The 21,902-nt window shown below is 34.5% G+C and overlaps 1 protein-coding gene across 5 annotated transcripts in view; it reads left to right on the top strand.

The window, feature by feature from the left end:
• VPS13A (vacuolar protein sorting 13 homolog A) overlaps positions 1-21,902 on the top strand; it is a 264,964-nt gene that overhangs the window by 18,043 nt on the left and 225,019 nt on the right. For all 5 annotated transcript variants that reach the window (XM_055272202.2, XM_055272201.2, XM_063636975.1 and 2 more), the window contains exons 2-10: positions 6,506-6,549; positions 7,920-7,962; positions 11,875-11,970; positions 12,544-12,645; positions 15,998-16,107; positions 17,178-17,237; positions 19,312-19,371; positions 19,578-19,658; positions 20,671-20,728. In XM_055272202.2, coding sequence (XP_055128177.1) covers positions 6,506-6,549; positions 7,920-7,962; positions 11,875-11,970; positions 12,544-12,645; positions 15,998-16,107; positions 17,178-17,237; positions 19,312-19,371; positions 19,578-19,658; positions 20,671-20,728 — 654 coding nt within the window. The remainder of the gene's footprint in view (positions 1-6,505; positions 6,550-7,919; positions 7,963-11,874; positions 11,971-12,543; positions 12,646-15,997; positions 16,108-17,177; positions 17,238-19,311; positions 19,372-19,577; positions 19,659-20,670; positions 20,729-21,902) is intronic.

Below are 21,902 nucleotides of genomic sequence, written 5' to 3'. Positions count from 1 at the left end.
TGCGTTATTCTAAGTTTTACAGTTTTAGGTTTTACATTTAGCTCTTGGATCCATTTTGAGTTAATTTTTGAATATGGTATAAGGTTCTAGTTTCATTCTTTTGCTTGTGGATATTGTGGATTTTAACTTTTATTGAAAAGTTGTTAAAAATACTGTCCTTTCCAAATTGAATATCCTTGGCATCCTTGAAGACAATTGACTGTGTATGTGAGGTCTTGTTTTTGAGCTTTCTGTTCTGTACCACAGCTCTATGTGTCTGTACCACACTGTTTTGATTAATGTGGCTTTTAGTAAGTTTTAAAATCAGGAAATGTGAGACTTGTAACCTTCTTCCCTTTTTTCAAGATTGTTTTGGCTATTTAGGATTCCTTGAGATTCGATGTGGATGTAAGTGTTGGGTTTTTCTAGGATTCTGATATGGATTGCAAAGAATTTATAGATTGTTTAGGGTAGTATTGACATTTTAACAGTATTAAGTGTCCCAATCCATGAACATGGGATGTCTTAACATTTCTTTCTTTCTTTAATATCTTTCAGCAACATTTTATAGTCTTTACTGTATGTGTCATTAGTTTCTTTGGTTTACGCCTTGACACTTTTATTATTTGTGTTGCTGTTGTAAATATAATTGTTTTCTTATTTTTTGTATTGTTCTTTGTTATAGATACTGATTTTTTTGGTGTTGATTTTTATATCAAGCAACATTCCTTAATTTTAACAGTTTGGTGGAATATTTAGGTTTTTCTGCATATAAATTCATGCCATCTGCGAACAGAGATAATTTTACTTTTTCCTTTCCACTTTGGATGCCAAATTGCTATGGAGTGAGTGACAAATGCGGACATCTTTATCTTGTTCCTGATCTTAGAGGAAAAGATTTCAGTCTTTCAGTATTCAGAATGTTAGCTGTGGGCTGTTTATACATGACCTTTATTGTGTTGAAGTAGTTTCCTTTTATTTGTTTTTTTTTTTTTTTGAGTGTTTTTTTAATCATGAAAATGTTCTGAATTTTTTCAAATCCTTTTCTGCATTAAGTTGAGATGATTGTGTTTTTTTCCTTCATTTTGTTAAAGTGGTGTATTATGTTGTTTTTTTGTATGTTGATTCATTCTTGTATTCTGGAAATAAATACTATTGGGTTATATTTTATATTCCTTTTAAGATGCTATTGAATTCTGTTTGCTAGTATTTTGTTGAGGATTTTTGCATGAATGTTCATCAAGGGCATTGGTCTGTAGTTTTCTTGTAGTGTTTTTGTCTGGCTTTGGTATCAGAGTAATGCCTGCCTGATAGGATGAGTTTGGAAGTGTTCCCTTCTCTTCAGTTTTTTGGAAGAGTTTGAGGTGGATTGGTGTTAATTCTTGTTTTAAATGTTTGGTAGAATTCACTAGTAAAACCATTTGGTCCTAGGCTTTTTTTGTTTTTATTTTTAGGATTTTTTGATTACTGATTCAGTTTCCTTAATGGTTATAGGTATGTTCAGATAATCTGTTTTATCAAGATTCAGTCTTAGTGTATTGTGTATTTCTAGGAATTCATTCATTTCTATAGGTTATCCAATTTTTTGTTCATAGTACTTTCATAATCCTTTTTATTTCTGTAAAATTGATAGTAATACCTCTTCCATTTCTGGTTTTAGTTATTTGACTTTTTTTCTTAGCTTAGTTAAAGCATTATCAGTTTTATTGATTTTTTTATTTTTATTTTTTTTTTTTGAGGTGGAGTCTCACTCTTTCACACAGGCTGGAGTGCAGTGGCACAATCTCGGCTCACTGGAAACTCCGCCTTCCGGGTTCACGCCATTCTGCTGCCTCAGCCTCCTGAGTAGCTGGTACTACAGGCGCCCGCCACAACACCCGGCTAATTTTTTTGTATTTTTAGTAGAGACCAGGTTTCACCATGTTAGCCAGGATGGTCTCCATCTCCTGACCTCATGATCCGCCCGCCTCGGCCTCCCAAAGTGCTGGGATTACAGGCGTGAGCCACCGTGCCCAACCTATTGATCTTTTTAGAAAACTAACTGTTGGTGCCCCAGTGCAGTGGCTCACGTCTGTAATCCCAGTGTTTTGGGAGGCTGAGGCAGGTGGATCACCTGAGGTTAGCAGTTCGAGACCAGTTTGGCCAAAATGACAAAACCCCGTCTCTACTAAAAATACAAAAATTAGCTGGGCATGGTGGTGGGCCCCTGTAATCCCAGCTACTCAGGAGGCTGAGGCAGGAGAATCACTTGATCCCAGGAGGCGGAGGTTGCAGTGAGCTGAGATCATGCCACTGCACTCCAGCCTGGGCGACACAGCGAGACTCCATCTCAAAAAAAGAAAAAAAAAAGAAAACGAATGCTTGTTTTGTTTTATTTTTATTTTTTTCCATTCTCTTTCACTTATCTTTGCTCTGATCTTTATTATTTTCTCCCTTCTGCTAGGTTTGGATTTTGTTTTTTTTTCCCCCTATTTCCTTTAGGAATAAATTTAGGTTGTTGATTTGGGATGTTTCTTCTTTTGAAACATAAGCATTTACAGCTTTATGTTCCTTCTGGTGCTGCTTTTGCTGTATCATACTAATTATGATGGTACAGTCTGTTTTTATTTTCATCTCAAGATATTTTCTAATTTTTCTTGGGATTACCTTTTTGACCCATTTCTTATTTAAGAGTGCTTAATTTTCATACATTTGTTCATTGTTCTGTTTTCCATCTGTTATTTCCTTATTTATTTTATTTATTGTTACTAGAAAAGATGCCTTGCATGACATCAATCTTTTATAATTTTACAATTTTGTTTTTAATTGACATGTATTGTGAATATTTATTAGGTACAGGGTGATGTTTCAATACATGTATACATTGTATAAAATTCAAATTGGTATTTAGAATATCCATCACGTTATACATTTATCATTCCTTGTGGTGAGGACATTCAAAATCTTCCAGCTATGTTAAAGCATGCGATACAGTATTGTTAACCATAGTCACTCTACTGTGCAGTAGAACACCAGAACTTATTTTTCCCATCTTACTGTAACTTTGTTCTCATTGACCAGTGTTTACCTATTTCCCGTCTCGCCAATATTCCCCAGCCTCTGGCAACCACTATTCTATACACTACTTCTATGAGATGTCAACTTTTTTAGATTTCACACGTGAGTGAGATCATGCAGTATTTGTCTTTCTGTGCCTGGCTTATTTCCCTTAGCATTATGCCTTCCAGGTGCGTCTGTGTTGCTGCAAAGGACAAGATTTTATTCTTTTTTTTTTTAATGGGGAATAGTATTTCATTGTGTATATATATATATATATATATACCACATTTTCTTTAGCAGTGCGATCTGTTTGTAGATACTTGATTGATTTCATATCTTGGCTTTTGTGAAAAGTGCTGCAATAAACAAAGTGCAGGTTTCTCTTCAACAAACTGATTTCATTTCTTTGGGATATTTATACATTAGTGGGATTGATGGATCATATGGTAATTTTTAAATTTTTTGTAGAACTTCCATAATGTGTTTTATAATGGCTGTACTAATTTATGCTCCCAAAAACAGTGTGTAAGAGTTTCCCTTTCTCCACAGTCACACCAGCATTTGTTATTTTTTGTCTTTTTGATGATAGCCGTTCTAATAGGTTGAGGTAGTATCTTCTTGTGGTTTTGATTTTTATTTATCTGATGATTGGTGATGTTGAGCCTTTTCTCATATATATACCTGTTGACCATTTGTATGTTTTCTTTTCTCTTTACAAAAATTTTGACACTTGTTTTATGACGTCACATATATCCTGGAGAATATCCCATGTGCACCTGAGAAAAATGTGTATTCTGCTGTTGTTGGGTGGTGTGTTCTGTATGTCTTTTGGTCCAGTTGGTCAATAGTGTTAAGTCCTGTATTTCCTTATTAATTTTCTGTGTGGTTGTTCTGTCCATTACTGAAAGTGGAGTATTGAAGCCTTCTACTATTAATGTAGTGCTATCTGTTTCTCTCCTCAATTCTGTCAGTGTTTGCTTCATATGTTTTGCTGGTCTCATGTTTGGTGCATACATGTTTATAATTGTTACATCTTCTTAGTGAAGTGTCGGTTTTATCATTATATAATGCCCTTCTTTGTTTTTTGTAACAGATTTTGACTTAAGTTTATATGTCTAATATTAGTATAGGTTGAATATACCTTATCTGAAATGCTTGGAATCAGAAGTGATATGGATTTTGGATTTTTTTTTTCTTCAGATTTTAGAATACGTACATATACATAATGAGATATCTTGGAGATGAGACCCAAGTCTAACACAGAATTCATTTATGTTTCAAATATACCTTGTACACATAGCCCAAAGATAATTTTATACAATATTTTAAATAATTTTCTGCATGAAACAAAGCTTGTGTACCTCCAACCATCAGAAAAGAAAGGTGTCACTATCTCAGCCACCCATGTGGACAATCTGTGGTTGTTTGGCATCATCATTATTCTTGACTCTGAATTTATATGCTGATAAGCAATCATTTTCTCACATTTATTCACACATAAGTTCTTAATGGTAAGACATATAAGGTACCATCAATTCAGTGAAAATATAATGTGTTCAGGGTGAGTAAGCAGCACAGTAGCATCACTGGGAATATATGTATCCACTGTTAAACAGTGGCAGCAACAAACAGTGGCAGGCAGGCTTTCAGTCTCCACCTACAATGCTGTGTTTTGATTAAAAGGTAACTGTAGAGTGTACTTTATTTTTTTTTTTAAGTGAGAAGAAACATTAGAAGCAGTTGAGGGGCCCGGAATTGGATCCTCAAGGGATGAGGAGGCATTTTGCTAGATGGCTTTTAAAAATGTTTCCTCCAGAACCATCTGCCTCACTAACTGTTTTTTGTCTGAGAAGTCTCTGATTTTATAAACTGTCATAATTTATTGTTCTGTTATGAATGCATGCTGCTCCAGTCCTTTAATAAGCCCATCACACATTTTCGCCATGTGGTCTATAGGTACCTTTTTGCATTGGTAACATCATCATCTTCATCTTGATCATCCACTTGTGGTATTATGTCTGCACTCAGAAAGTTTCCGATTTTGGAGTTTTGGATTAGTGATGCCCAGGTATCTTTGCTCTTTTGGTTATTTTTGCATGGGCTTACTTTTTTTAAATCTTTTTGCTTTTGACCTGTGAGTGTCCTTAGAGCCAAAGTGAGTTTCTTGTAGACCACGTACTTTTATTTTCTCTCTCTCTCTCTTTCTATTTATTTATTTTGAGATGGAGTCTCACTCTGTTGCCCAGGCTGGAGTGCAGTGGCGTGATGTCGGCTCACTGCAACCTCCGCCTCCTGGGTTCAAGCAATTCTCCTGCCTCAGTCTCCCAAGTAGCTGGGATTACAGGCATGCACCACCACGAATGGCTAATTTTGTACTTTTAGTAGAGATGGGATTTCACCATTTTGGTCAGGCTGGTCTCGAACTGCTGACTTCAGGTGATCCACCTGCCTCAGCCTCCCAAAGTGCCGGGATTACAGGCGTGAACCACCGCTCCCGGCTAGGATCCTGTTTATTTTAATCCATTCTGCCAATCTGTCTTTTTATAGGGGAGTTAAGCCATTTATATTTGAAGTAGTTACAGATAGGGGAGGACTTAATATTGCCATTTTGCTAATTACTTTCTATGTGTCTTACAGCATTTCTTCTTTCTGTTTTACCCCTTACTGCCTTTCCTTTGGTTTAGTTAATTTTTTGTAGCAACTTTGATTCATTTTGTGTTTAATTAACTAATAACATAATTAATATTCACATCAACATAGCAATGAGGTCTCGCTGTGTTGCCCAAGCTGGACTTCTAGGCTTATATGATCCTCCCACCTCAGCCTCCTCAAGTAGCTGGGACTACAGGTGCCTGCCACCATACCTGGATGACTTTTGTGTATGTTCTAAAGATATTTTCTTTGTGGTTACGATGGGGTTACATGTAACATCCTAATGTTATAGCAGTGTATTTTAGACTTTCGTTAATCCCATTACCTGTATGTTACAGCTTTTGCAATTGTCCTATATTTCTTGGACATTCTGTTCTATTATTTTTCTCATTTTCTTTTTTTATTGGCTTTGAATTGGGAAGTTTTTATTTACATATCTTGGGGCTCACTGATTTTGCATTAAATTTTTTTTTCCCAATGGTTTATTGCAAGTATATTTAAATGTAGTTTACTTTTTGCATGTTGATCTTGTATCATGCTACTTTGTTAGACTCATATTATTTGTATAATTCTGATTGAAATGTTTGTATATATTAACATTGAGCTACAATTGCAGAGGTCAAAAGTTACAATAAGTGAAGATTTGGTCAAGCATACTCTGTTAGACTATGTAGAAGAATGAAGGTGAGATAATAAGATTATAGTTAGATTATATTATCTGTTATGCACATTATTTATATATTTTTCCTGATTATGACAGGAATGAAGCATACTTATTAACTTTTTAAAATGAAAAATATTTGATTGTTTGAATCTTTTTTTTAATCTTTTTTAGGAGCTGTGGCCCTCAAGAATCTTCAAATTAAAGAAAATGCCCTGGTAGGTTTTGACTATGAAAAACTTGTAAATTTATTACATTTAATTATGTATACTTCTTCCTGATTCAGTTTGTCACCTTAAATTATTTAAATTTGAGAAAGTTTTTTGTAAATAATTTTTGCAAAATGTAAATTTTGCAAAATGGAGTTTTAATCTCCCTGCAAGCACAAATGGACAGTGTGATTTTTTTTTTCTATTTAAAAATACATATTGTTTTAGGCTGGGCATGGTGGCTCACGCCTGTAATCCCAGCACTTTGGGAAGCCAAGGCAGGTGGATTATTTGAGATCAGTAGTTCGAGACTAGCCTGGCCAACATGGTGAAACCCCATCTCTACTAAAAATGCAAAAAGCTTCGCCAGGCATGGTGGCGGATGCCAGTAATCCCAGCTGCTAGGGAGGATGAGGCAGGAGAATCGCTTGAACCCGGGAGGTGGAGGCTGTAGTAAGTGGAGATCGCGCTACTGCACTCCAGCCTGGGCAACAGAGTGAGACTCTGTCTCAAAACAAAACAAAAACAAACATACAAAAAATACAGATGTTTTTATTTCAAATTTTTAACTTGTTTTCTGATTTTTTTTTTTTTAAAACAGGCTCATGCTCTGTCACCCCAGGCTGCAGTGCAGTGGCGTGATCATAGCTTACTGTAGGCTTCAGCTCCTAGGTTCAAGCTGTCTTCCCCTTTCAGCCTCCTGAGTAGCTGAAAAGTTTTTAATCTGATAAAGACTAGTTCATTTTTTTAATTGTGCTTTTATTGTCATATCCAAGAAGTCATTACCGAATCTAATGTCACGAAGATTTTCCCTTATGTTTTCTTCTAAGAGTTTTATAGTTTTCGCTCTCAGGTTTAGATCTTTGATCCATTTTGAGGTAATTTTTGTATATGGTATAGGATAAGGGTTCAGTTTCATGTTTTTGCGAGTGGATATCTAGTTTTCCTAGCACCATTTATTTAAAAGGCTATCCTTTGAATTGGGAGAATGTTTTGAAAGTATTTTTTACAAAACGTGTATTTTGCAAAATAGAGTTTTAATCTCCCTAAAAGCATAAAATGACATTGTAATTGCCACTTCTTTTTCTTAAAATAATATAAAATTGGTAATGATTTGATATGAGTAGACTTTGTGATCATTTTTACTGTAGACCTTTATCCCCAATTATTATAAAAAGAGCAGCTTCCCTGGATTTTATGGATTTGATAATAATATTGCAATTATATGTTTATATATTTAAATAAATGTTGATGGTAAGGAAATGTGTAAGTTTATTAAAAAATCCCTTGAAATAATTTTTGGAAGTAAAGAGTATTCATTTATGTTGTTAAACTCTATATCTACTAATGTTTTGTGTATATATAAATTTTTTCTGTAGAGTCAACTGGATGTACCATTTAAAGTTAAAGTTGGTCACATAGGTAAGCCATATTTATTATTGGGATATCCTCCTTCCTGGACATGCAGCCAGAATAATTTGCCTAATATCTCTATTATGTGATATTTTTCATGTTTCTGAACATCAATTAAAAATAATCATATGTTTTTGTCTCAGTATAGCTTCATTGTGCAACTTAAAAATACTGTTCGATTCATATATCCCTTGCCTAGTATTTGATATCCTAATACATTACATATCTCTTTAGGTGGTAAATTGAGTTAATTCAAAGGATTACCTCTAAGAGAGAGCTTAACTGTTTCAGTTTCCTAGGTTTCTGACTAGTTACCACTGCTATATTTTGATTAATATTGGATATATTGCGTAAAGAATAGGTTCTGCATCACCCAGGCCCTGTGACTAGGGGCTGATATGAAAACTAATTTCTGCTCTGCAAGTTTTTGTATGTTTTCAGAAAATACTGTGCTTTTTCTTGTTTGCTATTATTTTTACCAGTGTTTACTGTTTATATCTTAAATATATTGGTTGAGCAGTAAATGATTGGAATTAGAGGTTTTAACATCTTTAATAAAAACTTATCTGTCATGTTTCTTGTGTAACAGTTTTACTGGTTTAAATGTAGTGCAAGATAATAGTGTCTTTGGTTGGGACTTGGAGATATTTTTGTTATATAGATAGTTTTGTGGTAGGATGCATACATTGTTATTGAAGCTATACTGTTGTCCCTTGGGGAGCAAAGTATTCCGAAAGGTTACCTAAATTACATCATAAAGGTCTTCATAATTATGTGTACTTATGGTTGGTATTAGACCGCATACCATAGAAAGTTTTCATCATCATATGTTAGTGATGGTAGAATTCTATCCTCCCCACTCCTACCTTTTAAAGACTATTTAGTGTGAGTAAGAGGGGGAGAATGTCACCCATTTTTATCTACCTAACATTTTAATTTTTTCATATTTCTGATTATTTATATGTACATTTTACATACAAGTTTATATGTATTGAAATACTTGTAATTATGCTATTTTTACAATTTTATATTTTTTCATTAGTGTGTAAAAAGGATTTCTCATAATCTGAGTTGATTTGATCTCATTTATTCTGTACCATAATAATCCAGTGAATGCATATTTGGATATTGTAGAATAATTTTATTTTTCTATTGGTACAAAAATATTACAGTACATATTTTTATATAACTTTCAAACTTTTACCAAAGGTCATTGAATTTTACAGTGATGATTGTCGTATTTCAGTGTATGTAAATTTAACCTCAATTCAAGAACAGTCAAAAAATGTATCAGGAAAGTAGAGAGACCTATTTTCTTTAGAATCTGCCTGCCTTCTCTTTTCTTGCCTAATCTTGTTTAAAAATGATAATAAGGTAATTTTCAATGATAATATAAGATAGTAGAAAGTACACTGAACTAAACCCAAGATAATTTTGAGAGTCATTTAAGGTGTTGTGTACCTCTATCATAGCACCTGTCTTTTAAAAATATCACTGTTTTTTCCCCCCTTCTAGTAGACATCAAGTTTCTTGAGAAGAAGTGGGTTTAATTTTTAATGTGTCCTCACCACTTAGCACATTACCTGGCATATATAGTAGGGGCACAATTTGTTCTATGAAAGTAGTACATGTTTCCAGATGAATGATACAGTAGTACAATCAGTTTTATAGGAATGTATTGTCCCCTTGCTATTATTGGGTATTGATCTTTCAAAATTTCCCTCATTTAGAAGGCAGAATTATAGGTATATCAAATATAGATACACATGTACATATTATAAAAGAGATTGTCTTCTGTGGAAGGTTTTTGGAATTACATCTGTGTGTTTTTCGAAATTTGCCAAATTTTCTACAAGGAGTCTACATTTTATAAGGGAAGGAAGAAAAGGTTTGTTTATTTGGTTGGTTTTTGAGACAGCATCTTGCTCTGTTGCTCAGGCTGGAGTGCAGTGATGTGATCTTGGCTCACTGCAACCTATGCCTTCCTGGCTCAAGTAACCCTCCCACCTCAGCCCCCGAGTAGCTGGGACTACAGGTGTACGCCACCATGCCTGGCTAATTTTTGTATTTTTTGTAGAGACAGGGTTTTGCCATGTTGCTCAGGCTCGTGTTGAACTCCTGGACTCAAGTGATCCTCCTACCACAGCCACCCAAAATGCTGGGGTTACAGATGTGAGCCACTGCGCCTGGTCAAGTTTGGATTTTTTTTAAAAAACATTTGTAGTGAAAATGGCACACTGTTAATATGTGTTTATTATTTTTACAGTTTTGTCGTTGCTCTTTGTCCTTTTGTTCATTTACTTTTTTTGAAGTATTACTGTATGTATTTTAAGCAGTCTGTTGGTACATTTATAAATAAATTAACCGTGTCAAATTTGTTACAGTTTTTTCACAATCTGCTTATTTCATTTTGGTTATATTTTTGGTCTGTACAGAAATTTGAAATGATCACCATGTTCTCTGGTTTAAAAACTTAGAAAGTTATTCCTCTTTTAGAAATCAGATAGTTTACAGGCCAGGCAGGGTAGCTGATACCTGTAATCCCAGAACTTTGGGAGGCAGAGGCAAGAGGATTGCTTGAGGTCCGGAGTTTGAGACCAGCCTGGGCAAAATAGTGAGACTGTGACTCTACAAAAAATATAAAAAAGAAATCAGATAGTTCATTTTTCTCTGAAGTGATATTGTATGATGAAATCTTTTTCTCAGTTTGAAGTTTTCTACACACGGAGTTTATAAAATATCATGAGATGGATCTAAGTGGATTTTAAAAAATTTCCCAATCACTAAGCAGTTTTAGCAACATAGTATATTTAATAATCTATTCCTTACACAATTATGGCAGCTGTATAAATCTAGACACTCATACCATTTAAACAATTTTAAAATATTTTAAAACTCTCTATTACGAAAATATTCTCAAGATACAAAACTAGAGTGAGTAGTGTAAGAAACCCCATACATAGTGTTTTTGTGGTTTAAGAACCCTTATGCTTAAAAAAAAAATTCTTCGCTGTTTGATTTTCTTAGGGTGTTTTCATTAGTTTGCATAATTTTCAAATATTACCCAGAATGTTTTATTATTACCTTATGTGTAGTTTTTCATATATATAGTTTATATGTATGATTATTACCATATATGTATATATGAATTACTATACATATATATGTATGTAACACACATACACATAATGAAAAATATACGTATCCACACTTATTTAAAGTATATAATCTATCTTTTACTGGGGGGAGGTAAAGGTCTCACTCTATCACCCAGGCTGGAGTGCAGTGGCATGATCGTGGCTCACTGTAGTCCTGATCTCCTGGGCTCAAGATCCTCCCACCTCAGCCTCCCAGGTAGCTGGGACTGCAGGCACATACCGTCATGCCTGGCTAATTTTTTTAGTTTTTATTCATAGAGACAGGGTTTTGCCATGTTGCCTAGTCTGGTCTTGAACTCCTGGGTTCAAGCTATCCACCTGCCTTAGCCTCCCAAAGTGCTAGGATTCCAGGTGTTAGCCACTGCGCCTGGCCTAATCTACCATCTTAAAGCATTAAAAAATATATATATGGAGGTTTAGAGTAAGAACTGGGGAAATTCAGTTATGATATTAAGGATTGTTGATTAAGGGAAGAACATTGGTTTGTTTATGGTACAGAGAACTGTAAATGGAAACTTGTATATTTTGAATATAATCTAGGTTTTCCAACAATACTGATATAAATACAATAATTTCAAATCATTACAACAAACACTTGTTTGTAGTTGTAAAATAGCTTTCAATAAAGTGATTAAGCACTTAAGGACAAAGGCCAGTTTATTATCTCTTCTAATGCCTGACAGAAAATAGACTAACCATAAATGCAGGTTGAAGGAGTAATATTTTTTGTCCTTTTTTTTTTTTTTTTTTCAAAAAAATGTAGGTAATCTTAAACTTATAATTCCATGGAAAAACCTTTATACTCAACCTGTTGAAGCCGTATTGGAAGAAATTTATTTACTCATAGTGCCTTCTTCTAGTAAGTTAAATTTAAAAAAAATATAATTTAAGTTATTCTTTTTTATGGATGGAAAAATCTTTATATTCAAAATACTTTTGGAAGTTTTTTGAGATCTTAATATTTAAATTTGATATTAATTCAAATTAAATTGGTTTTTACTCTACATTTTTGGAGACTTTGAATTAATGATTATTTATTTATTTTTTATGTTTTTATTTTTTTAAGATGGAGTCTCACACTGTCACCTGGGCTGGAGTGCAGTGGCACCATCTCAGCTCACTGCAACCTCTGCCTCCTGGGTTCAAGCGATTCTCCTGCCTCAGCCTCCTGAGTAGCTGGGATTATAGGCGCCTGCCACAATGCCCAGCTAATTTTTTGTATCTTTAGTAGAGACTGGGTTTCACCATGTTGGCCAGGCTGGTTTCGAACTCCTGACCTCATGATTCGCCCATCTTGGCCTTCCAAAGTGCTGGGATTACAGGCATGAGCCACCACACCCGGCCAATTAATGATTATTTGTAAGGATTTTTTTGGAATGACTGTATTTAAATTTAAGGTAGTTATGATTCTTCCTTTTTAATCTTCCTGTAGGAATAAAATATGATCCTTTAAAAGAAGAGAAACAACTCATGGAAGCAAAGCAACAGGAACTGAAAAGAATAGAAGAAGCAAAACAAAAAGTAGTTGATCAAGGTAAAGAAAACAGTAAATAACAATGCTAATAAGAGAAGTAGAAAAGACCTAAATATTTATCATAATTGAATATTATTTTTCTCTGGACATACTGAGATTATTTAACAAATATGATAGAATCTCATTGCATGGGGAATTTTAATGTGGTTTGTATGCTTTGTTATGTGTACAGAAATTTTACCTTATGGAAATTTATCTGAAGGCAAATAATATGTCTAGCTTATTATTATTATTAGGTTTACATATTTTAAATATATATATATATATATACACATACACACATACATACTAGGTAAGGTCAGTTTTTAATGATAGCAATTAATTTTATCAAGCATATTTTCTTAATTTTCTAGCCTTTGCTTTTGTATTCTGTTTATATCAATTCTTCACCCTTTTGGAGATACTTAGTTTCTTGACATATTTCTATTTGCCTCTATCTGTTTATTTACCCTCTGGCTTTACATATTTTCCAATTAAACTTAGACCATATGTTCCATTCCTGCAACCTCTTTTTCATTATTGGAAGCGGTGTCCTGCAGAAATCTAATTCCTTTTCACCTGTTCTCTGATCCTTACTGCCAGCTACTTTTTATACTCTCGCCTAGTGGGTTTTTTGCCTTGGCGTGTAAATATGCTGTTCTTTATCTTGAAACATGAAGTCATTTTCTTAACCTAGTGATCTGTTTATCTTCTTCTCCTCTGTCATTCATTTAATAGTTAAACATCTTAAAATTAAAAAAAAGTTTACTGACTTCACTGTCTCTGAAATACATTGATTTTCTTTTAATGAAAAATAATGAGCTTCAATAATAAATGTTTTACTTGTTGGCAAACATTAACAGAGATTTAACATGTAATTCTTGGCAATATCTCTTGTAATTCTGTTTTTTCTCTGTAACAGTTACTTTATATTATATGTAATCATTTATCCTTACCTCTAGTCCTCTTTCCTAAGTCTCTTAGGCCTTTTCTTTTTAAAAATTATTTTTATTTTATCAAGATAATATATATACATAGCTTTAAAAGTTAAGCAGTATTATAGTGTCCAGATTAAAAAAAAACCAACTGTTTCTGGCCGAGGCCCGCACCTATAATTGCTAAATATGGTGCTCACACCTCTGTTTCTTGATTTATTTATTATATATATATATAAAACATATATAACATAACATGCATATTATCTATAACATATTTTATAACATTATATATAATTAATGACATTACATATTTTAAACTCATCTTGTGTTTCATTGGCATATATATGACATATATAATATATAACGTGTTATATATATATTAGACACACATCCTTTTATGATGTACTATGAAGATTGACCCTATTTTTTCCTCTTCTCTATATAGTTATATCACATTTTTGGTTAAATCAGAATTCACTATTTATAGTATGGCTATATATAAATGTTTTATTTATATATAAATAGATAAAAGTGGCTTTGAGTATGACTGTTTATTTTGTAGGCTTTTACTTAACCTCCCTGTTTTGGTATTGGGCTCTCCTTGTTCTCCCATGTACAAAATTTGGATCCTATTAGAGCCATTTTCTCTAGAATAAACCCGTGTGTTCTCACTAGGGTGGGAAAGGGATATTGCTTGGATATTGGGCTGGGAGTGGAGGGGACCTAGCTTAACTGCTCCTTATACAGATTTAAATCAGTTCTTGTGTGATCTTCCTCTCTCTCCACTATGTTCCATGTTTGCTATTTTTTGTTTGGTGGGGTTTCCAGTTCCTGTGTCTTTCCAGGGTTCTATGACTTGTTTTTTTGTTGTTGTTGTTGTTGTTTGTTTTAAACTCATCTTGTGTTTTGTTTCGTTACCTTGCAAGATATAGGCATTGGTATGCTTTTCATGTAAAATGGATGGTTGGTTTTATTCAGGATTGGTGCTTTATTGACAGTAATATGAGAAAAAAGAGCAAAGGAATTTAAGGTGTTGGTAAAATAACGTATCATGGAATCTGAGCTGCATAAGGAAGTCAGGAGGAAGTAGTGGCTAGAGAAAGAAAGACTTAACATTTAATTGAATGACTAAATGAATTTATAAAAGAAAAGATTTTATTAGGTAGTGGTGAGAGTCAAAGATTAAAATATGATCCTCTGTCTTTAAAGAGCTTGTATTCTATTGTCTACTTAATTCTATAATCTATTTATATGTATATATATTCATTTAACTGTGGTGTATTTGAGGTACATATGATTAGTATCTTCAACTTTCCTTTAGGGCCTCCTGGGCCAGCTGAATTAGAGAGTAGTAGGCAACTAGAGGAAAAGATAGATTTATATATATTATTTGTATATAGGACTAGAATATGAAAAGAGGAACAGAATTAGAAATACAAAAGAATATAGCTTTCATTGGCATTTTTAAGGGGAGAAAAAGGATAATAACTATGATTATCAAAGGCATATTTCAAAAAAATTAGGAACCTGAATTCTTTATTCTTCTTTATTCTTTCTTTTTCTTTTTTTTTTTGAGACAAAGTCTCACTTTGTCTCCCAGGATGGAATGCAGTGGTGTGATCTAGGCTCACTGCAGCCTCCACCTCCCTGGTTCAAATGATTCTCCTGCCTCAGCCTCCCAAGTAGCTGGGACTACAGGCATGGACCACCATGCCTGGCTAATTTCTATATTTTTAATAGAGACGGGGTTTCGCCATATTGGCCAGGTTTGTCTAAAACTCCTGACCTCAGGTGATCCCCACCCGCTTCGGCCTCCCAGAGTGCTGGGATTACAGGTGTGAGCCACCTTGCCCCTCCAATTCTTGATTCTTTCTATTTCTTTGGAAAGTAATGGAACTTGAGATAGTTAATACTGTTTTCTGAACATGAAATAGATGATGAACTTCTTTCATCCTTGTTCAAAAGAAGAGAGGAAGAAGATCTTATTTCCTATTTTGTATTTACTGGGGGAGGAGGATGTCCAACTGTTTTACACATCTATACACAGGCAACTTAATGGTGGTATCACTAATTTTGAGAGAGATTTCTGCTTTGCTGCTGTTAGTAGATTTTCTTATTTAAGTCTATTATAATTCTTACCCAATAATCTTCATTTTTTAAATATATTTTTGTGCTCAGGCATAGGATAACAGAAATTATAAAATTTAATGCCAGTAAATTCTACATGGTCTGCTTTAGTCTCATGGCACAATAAACTAGCTTTAGAAAAATGTTTACTTGCTTTTGAAAGACTTTTGGAAACCAAGCTATTAGTGTTCTATTTACATATATATGTATATTTCAGCAAGGCAACATAAGTATGTTACTTCAGTATGTGGATATTTAGAGAGTATATTTTTCATTCAATTTTAAAAAAGGAATATTTGCAATTGTAGAACAACATCTGCCGGAAAAACAGGACACTTTTGCAGAAAAATTAGTTACACAGATCATAAAAAATCTTCAAGTGAAAATTTCCAGTATCCATATTCGTTATGAAGATGATGTAAGTATTTTAATATGTGATATTTGTTTTTATATTTATATGTAAGTTATTTTACTATTTATTGACACCTACTTTTTATTGGCCAACCTATTAAATCCCAAAAGGATACAGAGCTAAAGATGATGTGATCCTTCTTTTCTATAATCATAGCTGTAATTTGCAGTCCTTAGTGTTGAGTGCTTGATTTTACACTTTCCCAAGATGTTCGGACATTAGATCATGAAGGAAATGCCTTGGAAATTATGAATTTAGCAGTTATGTATTTTTAAAATACTTTAAAGTATGCTGTATTTACCTCCTGGATGGAGTACTGGTCTAGCAATTAGTGGAGCTAGCCTTAAATAATTCCTTGATCCTGAATAGGTCATTCGTTTTCTCTTAACCAGATAATTATTTGCCTTATAATCCTACTTTGTTAGTCTTTTTTAATAATTTTTTTTGTAAACTGGAAAACATGCAGTATAATATTCCTGTGTAACACAAATACATTAATAATTAGTATTCTAATTTGTTTTAGGAAAAATATAGGAATGAAAGTTTTTCTGGAAAGTAATAAAATGTTTCTGAATGTTTGAAATAAGTTACTTCCCAAAAAGTTATCCCTCCCTCCCTTCTTCCCTCTCTCTCTCTCTTTCCCTCCTCCCCGCCTCCCCTCCCCTCCCCTCCCCTCCCCTCCCCTCCCCTCCCCTCCCCTCCCCTCCCCTCCCCAAGACAAGGCCTCACTGTCGCCAGGCTGGATGGAGTGCAGTTGCCCAATCATGACTCACTGCAACCTTGTCCTTCCTTGCTCAAGTGATCCTCCCACCTCACCCCCACCCACCCACCCTGCAGTAGCTGGGACTACAGTTGCATCCCACCAGGACTGGCTAATTTTCTTACATTTTTTTTTGTAGAGGCAGGATCTCACTGTGTTACCCAGGCTGGTCTCCAGGGCTCAAGCAGTCCTCCTGCCTTGGCCTTCCAGAGTGCTGGGATTACAGATGGGAGCCACTGCACATTGACAGTTTTTTCTATAAAGTGAATTTTATCCAACTACTGAAAATCTGAGTAAATTTTACTTTTCTCTTTAGATCACAAATCGGGACAAACCACTGTCATTTGGTATTTCCCTTCAAAATCTGAGCATGCAGGTATTTTGTTTATAAAAGAATCTTAACCATATTTAATGTGCAATATAGTCTATTAAACTACTACTAGTTGTATATGCCAGCATCAGAAATAGGTGTCTATGTAGAACGGGTGCACAGAGGGTCTCGACTGGATTGGAATCGAGGGTATATAGATTCACATTTCAAAAAATGGTTGAAAATCAAATTCAGAAATATGAGGTCCTATTATTATTGGTAATTATGATGTTAGATGCTTTTGCTTACTTTAAAAAATCCATTTCCAAGTTTGTATTGAGTAAGTACCAAATACAAGTAATAAATGTTCGTATCTGAAACTTCGATAAGCCTTGAAAAACATCAATAATTAGTTTTTCTCAATATCATTATTAATATTGTAGCATAGTGTTTTCCTGTTTAATTTTTGAAATTGAGGAATTTTAAAAATATAAGACCATGTAGAGAATTTTGAAACATATGCTTGCCTCCAGAATGGATGGCTGTTAAATTAAGAGCCTATTAAAATAGCCTATTTGCTTAAAGTCTTAAGTATTTTTATAGGAATAAGCTGTTTTGGATAAAGTTTGAATCCCTTTTGTTTTGTACTTCCACCTACCCATCCTTCCCCAGAGATAAATATCCTAAGTTTTAAAACTTTTATATAATGTATCTATGAAAAATGTAGGATTTTAAATTTATGCACGTTTTATATGACTCTTTTATGAGTTCCTTTTTGCACTTTCCAGTGTTTTTGACATTTATCTGTGTTGCCACATGTAACAAAATTCATTCAGTTTAACTGCTGTATATTTCATTGCATGATTTTATTTGTTATATCTATTGGGTTTTGTGTATGATTTCTTTTTAATTTTATTATTATTTTTAAATTGGGCAGCCTCCCAAGCCAGAGCAGGCTCAGAGATACTCCACAGTTTCTTTTTAAAATGTGGCCCCACTGCAACGAAAAAAGAAAAAATGCCCTCCAAAAAGTTATTCAAATACTGTCATTAAGTTGAAAAATAAGAATGGCGAATTAGCCATTGGATTGGGCATTGTGAAGATCATTGGTAACCATGATAACAGTAGTTACTAATCATCACCTTTGGAAACTTGTCTGCCAGCCTAGACCTATTCAGTTAGAAACTCTAGGATTTGGATGCAGCAATCCGTGTTTTACAAAGCCCTCTAGGTGAGGGTTCCTGGGCCACAGAACAGGAGGTAAGGGCTAGGAGTGAGCATTACCGCCTGAGCTCTGTCAGATCAGAGGTGGCATTCGATTCTCGTAGGATCCTAGCAAACCTTATTGTGAACTGCGCATGCCAGGGATCTAGGTTGTGCCCCTGCTGGAAAAGTTGTCTCTTATGAAACTGGTCCTTCGTGCCAAAAAGGTTGGGGACCACTGCTCTAGGTGATCCTAATGCATGCTAAACTTTGAGAGCTACTATTCTAATTATCCATTCAGTTCTCCACATAGAAACGAAAACCATCTTTCTAAAACAAAGATCTGATCACTTTATTCCTCTCAATGGCTTTTCATTGCTCTTAGTTTTGTCCTTAAACAACTTACAAACCCTTTTTAAACCGACCCGAGGCAATATACCTGGTTTTACCTTTTTTCTTTGTCTGTTTTGCATTATATTCTCTTGCATACTGAGCTACTTCAGTTGCCTGAATGTGTCATATATTTGCGTACCTTTGGGCTCTGCCTGTTGTGAATCATATTCCCTGTTGACCTTAGAATCAATAATTTTTAGTTACATGTTATATATTAGGTTATATGTAACATCTCTTTATCTGTCACACCCCTGAATTGGGTGCTCCTGCCATGTCCTCTCAATGAACTGTGTATTTAACTTCTACTGTGGCACTTACCTGTTGGAAGTTGCCTGTTTCTTTGTTTGCTTTTCTGACCCGCAAGGAGCTCCTTCCTTGAAAGCAGACACTTTAATGTGATCAGTTAGTATTTTTTGATGGAGTGATATGCCTTTAAAGGCATTTTCATGGGACATTGGTCTAGGGTATCGTAGATAATGATTTATCACTCTGCCATTTCAAATGGAATGACCTTTTTACTGCCATTGTTTTTTTTCCTTCTCAGACAACTGATCAATACTGGGTTCCATGTTTACATGATGAAACTGAGAAACTAGTTCGTAAGGTAAATAAATACTGTGTTTGTCAACTCATGGACTTAAGGAGAATTTTGGAAAGCCAAATGCTAATATATAGATAAGGATGTATGTGAATTGTGCTTATTTGTTTAACTCTGTGGTATGGCTCACTTAATTATTTGAGACTTCTGAAGATAGTGTATGTTAAAAATTCTTCAAAGAAAATGAGACATCTAATAAATTTTATTTTCAGTTAATCCGACTGGATAACCTGTTTGCCTATTGGAATGTGAAGTCTCAGATGTTTTATCTTAGTGATTATGATAACTCCTTGGTAAGTAAATTTTTTTGATATGTATTTGTTGGTATCATATTTTGCATGAGGTTTAATTCATTGTCATTTACCTAACATACTGTAGTCAGTATTTTTTTCTAGGCACAATCTGTTAGCAGAATTTATAGATATAGGTGAAGGTGTATGTAACTATACACAAACATGAATACATACCCCCATATCTTTTTTTTTTCTTTTTGAGACAGGGTCTTGCTCTGTTGCCCAGGCTGAAATGCAGTGGCACGATTATAGCTCACTGCAGCTTCTAACTCTTGGGCTCGAGCGATCATCCTTCCTGCCTCAGCCTCTTGAGTAGCGAGGACTATAGGTAGATGTCACCATGCCCAGCGAATTTTTAAATTTTTTTGTAGAGATAAGGTCTCACTTTTTGTGGCCCAAATTTGTCTCAAACTCCTGGCCTCAAGCAATCCTCCCAACTCAGCCTTCCAAAGTGTTGGGATTACAGGTGTGAGCCACTGCGCCCAATGATACCTGCAAATCTAAATAGCTCCTAGAACATTCTTTTATAAGATTAGTTTGGTGAGATATTGTTTAACTACTTTAATATTTTGCCATAGCTAAGTTCTCCTAAGTTTGAATTGGTTTTTTAAAATTGCTTTTAAACATTTTTCTTTTGCAGATAATAGGATTTTTTAGGATAAAGACATATTGGCATGAATAGGGGGGCGAGGTGGCTCACGCCTGTAATCCCAGCACTTTGGGAGGCCGAGGCGGGTGGATCACTTGAGGTCAGGAGTTCAAGACCAGCATAGCCAACATGTTAAAACCTGTCTCTACTAAAAATACAAAAATTAGCGAGGCACGGTGGTGCACGCCTGTAATCCCAGCTACTCGGGAGGCTGAGGCAGGAGAGTCACATGAGCCCATGAGACAGGGGTTGTAGTGAGCTGAGATTGCACCACTGCACTCCAGCCTGGGTGACGGGGAGACTCCGTCTCAAAAAAAGACATACTGGCATGAATGTAAATAAAATCAATTTGTCTTTTAATAGGATGACTTGAGGAATGGCATTGTCAATGAAAATATTGTTCCAGAAGGTTATGATTTTGGTAAGTACATTTTATAAGATAAAGTAGTTAAAGTAATTGGTATAAATTTTAAATTAGCATTGTTGCTATCACTGTGCTAGTTCATGTTAAATTTCCTTCTATATAGTTAAATGTATTTATAATGCATATACAAAAGCAAATAATATTATATTTTTTAGTAACATATTTTATTGTTATGAAGCTTTTGACTATATTTCAGACCTATAGGGGAAAATGTTCAACGAAAGATGCTAATAAATTATGATAAACTTCTAAGGATCATTCAGTAACAATTAGGGTAATATTCATGAAGACATTTCAAAATGGCAAGTAAAATTTAATAAGGCTAGCTAGTACAGCCTTTTTTAAAATAGTAAGATCACGCTACATTTAAAATTTTTTAAATTTATACTTTTCTATGTTTTCCAGATTTTCCAAAATGAGCATGCATTGCTTTTACAATCAGAAATGAATTACTAAAACAGAAAGAAAAAAATCAGTGCTGTTTCTCAGCTTCCCAAGTAGCTGGGACTCTGGGCACACACGACCATGCCTGGCTAATTTCTTTTGTATTTTAGTAGAGACAGGGTTTCACCATGTTGCCCAGGCTGGTCTCGAACTCCTGAGTTCAGGCAATCTGTCCGCCTCGGCCTCCCAAAATGCTAGGATTACAGGCATGAGCCACCTGGGAACCTGGGAGGTAGAGGTTGCAGTGAGCCGAGATCACGCTACTGCACTCCAGCCTGAGTGACAAAGTGAGACTGTCTCTACAAAAACAAAAACAAAAAAGCGCAGTTTCTTCTATGATGAGGGCACTTAATAAAAGTTGGTGATGGATAACTTAATTATTGAATTTGCATGCCTGATGTCATTAGCCATAGAATATCCTCCCTGAAAGTATTTCCTTTCTTTGCTCTGTGATACTTTTCTGTCTATATTATATGCCTTCATGACTACTCAAGTGACTCTTCTTTTTGTGCCCACTCTTAAAATAATTATTTTTATTGGTTTGAATTTGGTTTCATTTTCTTGATTCTCTTCTCATAGGAAATATTCAGAACAGATGAGTTATCTGTCATATGTGTTTATGATTTTCAAATCCATTATCGTAAATTCGACTTATTTCTCCTTTGCCCTGAAGTCATTTCTTGCTGTATCAGAGTTCAGTGAGGAGACAGAAAGTACTGAGTAATTT

The sequence above is a fragment of the Symphalangus syndactylus genome, chromosome 3 (genome assembly GCF_028878055.3).
Source record: "Symphalangus syndactylus isolate Jambi chromosome 3, NHGRI_mSymSyn1-v2.1_pri, whole genome shotgun sequence".
Taxonomy (NCBI): domain Eukaryota; kingdom Metazoa; phylum Chordata; class Mammalia; order Primates; family Hylobatidae; genus Symphalangus; species Symphalangus syndactylus.
This window is presented reverse-complemented; position numbering and strand designations above follow the sequence as displayed.